This window comes from Drosophila persimilis, unplaced genomic scaffold (assembly GCF_003286085.1).
Source record: "Drosophila persimilis strain 14011-0111.01,24,50 unplaced genomic scaffold, DperRS2 tig00000124-arrow-pilon, whole genome shotgun sequence".
Taxonomy (NCBI): Eukaryota; Metazoa; Arthropoda; class Insecta; order Diptera; family Drosophilidae; genus Drosophila; species Drosophila persimilis.
The window spans coordinates 8,544,933-8,553,929 of NW_020825294.1; the positions used below are offsets into that span (position 1 = coordinate 8,544,933).

At 51.7% G+C, this 8,997-nt stretch overlaps 1 protein-coding gene across 3 annotated transcripts; it reads right to left on the reverse strand.

Moving 5' to 3' along the window:
* Positions 1 to 7,408: 7,408 nt before the first annotated feature.
* LOC6596405 (mitochondrial import inner membrane translocase subunit Tim17-B) lies at positions 7,409 to 8,206 on the reverse strand. 3 transcript variants are annotated; one of them, XM_026987730.1, is made up of 2 exons: positions 8,053 to 8,206; positions 7,409 to 7,995 (listed from the first exon to the last, which is right to left on the reverse strand). In XM_026987730.1, exon 2 carries the CDS (start codon positions 7,974 to 7,976, stop codon positions 7,461 to 7,463), a length of 516 nt encoding a protein of 171 aa, XP_026843531.1. In that variant the 5' UTR covers positions 7,977 to 7,995; positions 8,053 to 8,206; the 3' UTR covers positions 7,409 to 7,460. The 3 variants fall into 3 exon arrangements, with proteins under 3 accessions (XP_026843531.1, XP_002021590.1, XP_026843532.1); XM_002021554.2 differs by having other exon boundaries at positions 7,409 to 7,976; positions 8,041 to 8,206; XM_026987731.1 differs by having other exon boundaries at positions 7,409 to 7,976; positions 8,053 to 8,067.
* Positions 8,207 to 8,997: the final 791 nt, after the last annotated feature.

An 8,997-nucleotide genomic window follows, 5' to 3' on the forward strand; every position in this document is an offset into this window, starting at 1 on the left:
TCGACTTCGACTGTGTGAGGCATATTATTTGCACTTTATTATCACGTTAGCCAAATGAGCGAAACGTGCAGATCACTGCAGAGTGGAGACGCTGCTGGAGGGAGCGGGGGGCGAATCAGCACCCCAGTGGCTCCCCCACCTTTGACCTTTTGTGGCCAGCTGGCGATTGATAAGACAGGGCTACCTTAATCCCCCCAAAAATTCTTCCAATTCCGACTGCGAAAGAGAGCGGTGTGCCTGGTGGGGCTGTTCAGTGGGTGTGGAATTGTGCTGGGAGGCGGGGACGAAATCGAAGTACGAAATCTGGTTCTTAAATACGTTAAATCTCTGCGAGGCATTTCACATTAGTCTCAGCCAAAATTCGAATTTCGATTCTCATAGCAGCGCCCAGAAATGCAATTGCCATTCGTATAACTTGTAGATTACATTTGAGCTTTTCAGCATACGAGTATACGAGTGCACTCCCAGTATCTGGGTTAGTTCATGTGGGTCATGGGGGCTGCTAATGGGTTGCCCCCGGCGGAATAATCAATAGTAGCTGTTCCCACTCTTAGGGGGGGATTGGGGCATCCGCCCACCTTCTCGCCCACATTCTCTCACGCATGGAGATTCTCGCCATAGCAACCGGCTCCATCAATCATTATATTTGTCCCTGAAATCAAACGCAAAAAGCATCCTGTTGAACAGGCCAACAGAAACGAGAGGAAAGTGTTCCACTTCCGGTCGGACATTCCAATGCCCAGCAACAGATATCTCGACACAGAGACGGAGAGGCAGAGAGACGGAGAGAACGGGAAAGGAATTGCGAATGAGAGTGAAATGTGGGAAACAAGGTCAGGGCAAACCGAAATGAGAACAGTCGCCAGAAGGGTCCTTGAGCCACAAGCGAATCAAGGACATGGCTCACATACTCGCACAGGGGATGACAGGGGCTGACAGGGGATGGAGAGAGAGAGAGAGCGCGCCGCAGATGGCGAGAGAGTGCGCGCAGCTGCTGGCTGCCATGGCAAAAGCCCTGTTTTTGCGCTCAATCAATTCTCACTCTGTTGCTGCTGCTGCTGCTGCTGCTGGTGCGTCTGCTGCTGCGGCTGCTGCTCGCCTGGTAGACGAAGGCGCCAAAATTCAACATTTTCACTTGTGTGCGTGTCTCGCTCGGGGCTCGGCAGGAGGCGGTCGCCTGTGGCAAGGGAGGGGGCAAGCAGAGGCAGGTGAGTGGTGGATTTGGAGTTGCTCACTTGAGCAGCATCCCACCCCACCCCAACCCAGCCCATCCCACAGCCAAGGGAGAAACGTACATGCACCCCATCCCAGGCGGAAACTACTTTTCGAGCAGTTGCGGATAATCCCATTTGCAGCAGTCGCGACTCGGTTTTTTTGCCTCTCGCCTCAAACAAATGTTAGGGATTTAAATTTTATATATTTTTTATACACCGAGAGAGAGAAGATTGGCTCAAGTGCACGACATAGCGTAGATTTTACTTCTCAAATGTAACGGGCTCGCAGAACCCGCCAGCCCACCGAGCGCTGCCGTCCGTCCGGCACTCAATCCACCCCTCTCGCAGCAGCCCTCTCGCTCTCACCCTCACTATCACCCTCCGTTCGGACAGTGGGTGGTGGGGCTGCTAGTCAGGGCCGCGCCTCTGCCGCCACACACAAGCACAGGGCACATCACATTATCACAGCGACACGCATTTTAGGCGAACAGGCAACCAAAGCAGCCAGCAGCATCACGCATACTAAACTAGGAGATGCTGTTCTATCGATGCGGCATGCAGCATTCCACCCAGTGCCACCCCCCGCCACTACTGGCACCCCCGCGCCCCCACCTCACCAGAAGTCCCCAAAATATACGGGTAAACATTTTCCACTCACGCGCACACAAATATGTATCTACTCTCTCTCGCACACACACGCGCACCTCACGCACACACGGGGAGACAGAACCGGGAGACTGACTTGCGGATGGTGTAGAAACTGGAACAGAAGCGCAGAGTTCCGGAGGAGGCGAGCACGTGAATTCCCGATTTTTGATTTTCCCCCAGAGCGGGGGCTGGCGTCGAAAAAGGGATACCGTGCACGATCCAACATACTCCATCTAATATAAACATAAATGTTTCTTAACTTTTAGAGATAGCTGATAACTTTACTACAAGGAAAGGATACTCTAAGGATACTTCCTAGCCGCCTGATAGTTTCCTCTAACTCAACACGCATACCCCTCCATCAATCCCTCCATCACAGGGTAGCAGTTGCGAGCCACAGCTTTGTTTTTGTCATAATTCCTGCTGTGTGGGTGGATGGATGACTTGCCTCAAAGAGAACCAGAGAGAGAGACAGAGAGAGAGAGAGAGACACACACTGAGAGTGAGAGAGAGAGAGCAAAGCTCCAGCTCCTCTCATCAACTATCATCTAACGGGGACCCAGCCTCCACTGCCACGCGACGGGCTCCTCTCCAGAATCCTAATCAAATAGTGGTAAAAATTCCAGCGCGGCTCCTGTTTCCTCCTGTTTCATGCTTCCTCTTCCTGGCCCACAACGCTACGCGCTTTCGCTGGCCGGCATCGATTTTCACACGCCTCTTGGGAAATGATAAGAATGCCAAAAGTTCCAGGCACGCATAAACCATGTGTAGCTGTGCCCGAATGCTGATTCCGCCATATCCTTGCTATCCCGGCATCCCGGCTGTGTTGGGGCAGGCCATGGCAGGCTCCGCTCCTGTTCGTTGTGTAGGCTACCGAGCCGAGTCGATCGATGGAAATTTCTTTACACTCATTTTTGATAAGCGTGCGTGGCAGTGGGTGGCGGCACGACAGCACTGCTGTGCGTGTATTTACTATTGATAGGGGAACTGATTCGGTGGAGTGCCCCCCACTCGAGATTTGATGGGTGTTTCAAGATTGTGGATTGCCTAATAGCTTGTTTTATGACAAATATTTGCTTTGCACTTGAAAAAGAGTAAATATGCTTACCCTTCACAGGCTGACAAATTTGTAAGCAAAGAGCGGCTGACTTCCCCTTCAATCTTGATTGAAAGAGGCCATCCATCTTGGGCACTGCACTTTCTAAGCCAATCTGCGGATGCTGGGCATCGGCTGGCCCAGTCTTTGAACCTGATATCCCTACTTATGACGCTAAATCCGTTACAAACTCGTGAATCGTCTGGCTTGGAAAACAGAAAACGCAGAGCAGGAGAACCCGACTCCAGCTCGGCCAGAGTTCGTGACATGGCATCAACAGTTTGTCATTAAACATTTCGACAATAATTTGCTTTGTGCTCGCCTTTATACGTATGTACATCTTTTGATTCGCATTTCTTTCTCTCCGCTGACTTCTGACTTCCCGAATTGTAACCGTAGACGACGGGCCTGGACGGTCGGGACGGGACGGGTCTTGAGATTGTTATGGCATTTACATAAAATATAAGTGGGTCTCCTGCCCCCCGTCCGCCGGTTTGCGCAGCACACTGCACAATTATTAGTGGACCTATGCGGGGACCTGTCTATTGTGTCTGGAAAAACGCTGGCCACGATCTTCCCCCCTTTGTTATTGTCAATAGGAGTACGAGTCTTTGTTCTGCTCTGCTCTGCTTTCGAGACTGCACTCTGCGACTTCCTAAAGGCATTAAAGGCCTTACGTATCAGGCAGCAATCGACTTTTGCTACTTGTCGCTGCCTCTCGAGTCGATTGTTATGCAAAGAGGGCTGCTCAGGTTGCGTATACGACGTGTGTTTCCATACGGCGAGCGATTAGAAGCTGTCATGTGTGAACTCTAGAAGAACCTCTTGGTGTCGGGTGCCGGGTGCCTGGTGCCGTGTGCCTGTTGCCTGCTGTCTGGGCCCCTGCCTAGACAACGAGCCCTGACAACGTGGCAGCCCTGACCCGCTTAGTGAGCGTTATCGGCATCAAGAAAACGTAGGTCGCTCCTTCGCTCGTCGTTCGTCGTTCGCCAATAAAACAAATTAAAGTCAACAATTGACGGCAGTTAGGACCTGGAGCTACTTGCCTTGAAAGCCCCGACCACAATCGCTGTGGCTGTGGCTCTATGTCTGGCTCTGATACAGCTCGCCTGACTCCCCGACGCTTATCAGCGGCCTCATCGATGGCGCGACCATTTGGCAATAATATTTTGTAGCTGCATTCATACTAACTGCAATCGTTTGCCTCCAGTTGCACTTTTCTAGTGGCAGCCGTTGCCTTGCGCCGCTGCCAGACTCCGGCTCTATTCGGATTTGCATTTTGCGTTGCTGCTTGGCTGCTTGGCTGCTTGACTGCCTGCCTGCCTGACAGTGAATAATTTGCCATTTGACTTCGATTTTGCGTTCCGTTTGCCTAATGACTGTGAATAGCGCACAGCCGAGGCGAAGGGAGCCAGCGCGAGCCCTTGGCGGCTGGCAGCGAAGCCTGCAGCCGGGGGGCCAAAGCAATCACATAATGAGGGAATAGTTTCGAATACAATAGTCAAATGGGTAAATGATCTTGATAGATCTACAGAGTTTCAAATTGTGTTGCTTTTTGGGTTCAATCTTGAAGGAACTTTATGCTCATACTAGCCTGAGAGCTTGATGCTTCCTCGCTTGAGGATTACTCAAAGAAAGCAATCACTTTGATAGGACAGTATTCGCCTTCAAGAGTGTAAGTGCACATGGTGGCTCAATGGTTCAATACTCCTCTTTCTTCAATCAATAACCTACCGCATTGATTTCGCTTTCCTTTCGCTTTCGGACAGCGTGCAGACACTCTTCGACAGCTCTTGTGGAATTCCAAGAAATGGATTTATATACATTTTATCACCTGAGATTGCCCAGCAGACGGATTTCAAAGAAATTCGCTCGACCATTTGCATTCGAGGTGCTTGTGCCGGGGCAGATAACTCCGTATTAATGAGTTCAACGGAATCGGCATCCCCATCGAAGTTTGTGGGCTAAGGTCAATGCTGGGGCTGGATAGGATAGATGCAGTTTCCCTTTGGCGAAGGGAGAAAGAAAACGCACTTTCGGGCACTGCTTCGGCGATGATTTCATCGATTTCATCAGCCAAAAACATGCAAATGCGAGCATCTAGAGAGATCGCATGCATACTAAGCGGCAGCTAAAAATTGAAAGCGATTATCGATGCGGTTCAAATATTTATCGATATGTAAATGGAGCCAAGCCACCGATCACCGATCGCCGATCATGCGATACGGAAAGAGTCATTGCGCCGCAAACTATTGCAGTACAAATCACATTTTTTATTTTTGATGGAAGAGGCCCCGGCCCCTCCGTAACCCTTTCTGGCCAGGGTGCAATGCACCAAACGCTATTTCAGGGACAGTGTCCAGCCCCAGCCACAGCCACAGCCACAGTACGATCCCCAGCCCGATCCCGAGCAGGGAACGTGTGCTTCTGGGAGTGGGAGGAGGTACAGTCGAACACCTTGAACCTAAGCTGACCGATGTGTGGGGGCTGGGGCCTAATTTATGCACTAAGCATCTTATTAGATATTCTAAATTCAATTCTAGCGATCAATGCATTCGTCTGCCTGCAGACTTGCCCCGAAAGTTGTTCCTCAAACGTTCTGCCAGCCTCAGTCCCAGCTTCGCTTCGCTTCTGTTCTGTGGAGTTCTATGGTGTTCTGTTCACACCAAATGTGTGTCATATATGCATGAGATTTTTGGCGCCTGTTTTCTGGCATACGAAATCTAGCATCGCATCGTATCGCATCGCATCGAAATGCAAACAAATGAATTCCCCCTCTCTAATGCGCCTCGAAAGGTGCCAGCAAGTCGGCGAAATTCCTTTAATGCGCCTCGACTCTGGTTCAACGTTTGACATTGATATTGATATTGACATGTGCCAAGGCTCGCTGCGGTACGGCACGGTACGGTACGGTCCGGTACGGGACTATTATCCATCTATCAGTTCCATCGGATCTCCGGCGAATGGCTCGCGTTTAGCGCCATGCGGGCGCAGCATGCGAAAACATCGATTCCCAGGGTTTCCTCTCCAGCATCCTCTGTTTGTGCTTATTTCTTGCACTGAGGTGTTTTGTTGGCCAACGACAAACATGTGCTGGGCATGTGTGGCGACTGTCCTACCATCGAGCCTCAGTCGAGACGTAGGTGTGACGGTCAGTCGGGGTCTTGACTGTTGGCCAGGGAAATGATAACAGATAGTCGTAGGAGACAGGAGAGAGGAGAGAGGAGGTTGCTTATGCTTCAGAGAGGATGCAAAACTAATATTTTTAAAACTTAAAACTCATAGGAAATGACCCAATAATAGGGCCTTGCCCTCCTGTCTACCCATGGGAATTATATTATTCCTAACTGTTGTTCTGTTGTTCTAGGAAAATCATCCTCGAGCTGGGAATATGTTCGTGAATCTTCAGGTCTTTTCCAAGGGTGGTCCTCCGTCATACCTCCGACTTCGCCAGGCTCTTCTGGCCCATGCCAAGTGTGCATTTTCCCACCAGGGCCAACAGGGCCGAGATAGAAGCGCCCTTACCTTCACCTTCACCTTCACCTTCGCGTTTTCACACGTGATGGAACTCCGGCGGGGACTGGAAAATCAAGCAGAGCTGCATGGCGCACGGGAGGGCGAGGGCGAGCCAACAGAGCCAACACACATGTGTGACCAAGTCGCTTCCAGAGCACGTACTACGCGAAGGTGCGAGTCCTTGGATTCCCATTCTCTGCCATGTTGTGCCACATGATAATGTTTTGTGCTTTTCCCGTAGCGCCAGGAAAGGAATTTCTCAAGGCGAGAATTCTCCCAACTCGCACATTACGGCGGCGAGGGAGACGGCGCTCGAAAAAACACACGAGCCAACGTTACATATGTTCCGGGGCGGGCGTGTCCGAGTCCGCAAAGGAATTTCTCATTTCCCACGGCGAATCCCACACATCCCATGTGTTTAGGGAGTTTATTCTTGCCTTTGGTTTTTTGCCTCGCAGGGGAAAAATCTGCCTCGCAGCGAGACATGTGAGAACTTCCCGACATGTGGCCCCTGGCCAGTACTCGGTAGCCAGTAGCTGGTAGTCGGTAGCGAACCGAGCGCACTGATCATCATTAGGCCGCTCAACGCACAAAGTGCGGTCATCTCGAGTGGACAGGTTGTAACGAGGAGGACACTCCTACGGCTCCGGGCCTCACAGACCTCACACTTGACTCTATGCGCCGGCGCAGGCGCAGGCGCAGTCGCAGGCTTCCGCACAGGTACGTGCAGAGGCCGAGGCAGAGGCAAATAAGAGGCGAGGTGAGAACAGGTAAACATTTGCCAATATCTTCCGATGCGATGCCCCGACGCGTGTCCGTGGCTGTGTCCGTGGCCGTGTCAGGTGCCTGTTATGATTGCTCAACGACGGGTGTGAAGTGGTCGCCGTCCTACCTGTATCCGGTAATGCAATCAAATCAGTAATGCAATTGCGAGTGCGGGAGTCAATAATTAAGTTGACTTTACTGACATGAAAATAAACGGTAATTTAGGTGGATATGTTGGCGCTGGCGGCGCCGAAGGTGAACTCATCCCGGCCGCCTTGGGGATCTGGCGAGCTGCCGGGCGGCGCTGGGTTGCGGAACTGATCCGCCGAGATGCGCGTGAAGAGGATGCCAACGCCCTCGATTAAGGTTAGGAGAAGGCCCCCGACGACGGCGCTGCAGGCCATGGAAACCTTTCCGTTGCGACCGGCCAGGATGCCGCCGGTGATGGCGCCGCTCATGATCGAGTTCCAGGGATCCTCCTTCTGGCGCATGTGCACCAAGGTGCAGTCCACGACGCTGAAGACTCCGCCCCAGGCGGAAAAGTTGGCCGCTATGCCGGGCGCGCGCAACTTCATGGCTGCCACGCCGCCCATGACGCGGCGCCCCATGCCCTGGGGCGCGTTCCGGAAACCCTTGATTGCCTGGAAGAAGCCACTCCCAATCAAGCCCATGGCGAAGGCTCCGCCGCAATCGTCCACAATGCGATTGGGGCACGGCTCACGCGAGTACTCTTCCATCTTGACAAAAAGTATTACGCTTTAAAAACGGCAAAATTATACAGATTTATAGAAATTTTCCTACTCTACTCCGTACGTGTTATCCACGGCACTTGGAAAACTGGACTCCGACTACTACAAACGTATGGATTCGATAAATGATTCAATACAGGCCTGAACGTCAATGGAGAAACGAATCAAGTGTCTCGGGCTGCTGAGACGGAGAAGGTTGGGCCGGATCCCCTTTCCCCCTGAAAGCAAACAGAAACACACACAATTATTGTATAATATCGAAGCACTTGGCACACATTAGCATACAGAAACCGCGATGAACAGAACAGCAAGACGGAGGCAAAGCAAACAGACGGTCAGCATCGGATCGTTTCTGCCCCGGACAGAGGGGGAACTGGGGAGAACTTTGATAAGCATGGCACACAAAAAGGTTAAAAAGCACGAATGTCGGAACGTAGTTAACCATAAATTTTACTGCCGCACGGGGCTGCGCAGCTGGACAACATTGGAGGGGGATGGGGATGGGGATGGGGATGGCTGGGGCAGCCTTTTCCAAAGACGCAGTTCGTACAATGGGAAATGGTGGGAAACGGAAACAATGAGACCGATTGTCGTCGTCCGATAGGACAGCAGTTGCGTTCCAGAAAGAGAAGCTTACGATTGCATGCATAATTATCACGCGGGCATAATCGAAATTTTGATTCGGCTGGCGGTTGGCGCAACTGTGTTTGCTCTGCTCAAAACATGGACTGGGATGGGGCCGGGGACGGGGACTGGTACTGGGGTGAGTCTTCAGACCCGCCCGTTCTATCGTTTCGTTTACCGATGACTATCGCCGCTCGCTGTCACACAACAAGGTGTCAAACAGTATTGACAAATGAAAGTGAAACTCCAATTTCAAACTGAAACCAAAAATAGAATTCAAAATCGATGGAGTAACGGGGACACCTGGACACACACGTTGTCGTTGTCCCGATCGATGGCCGGTTAGGATAGCGCCACCACTCTCCACACTCTCCACACCATTGTC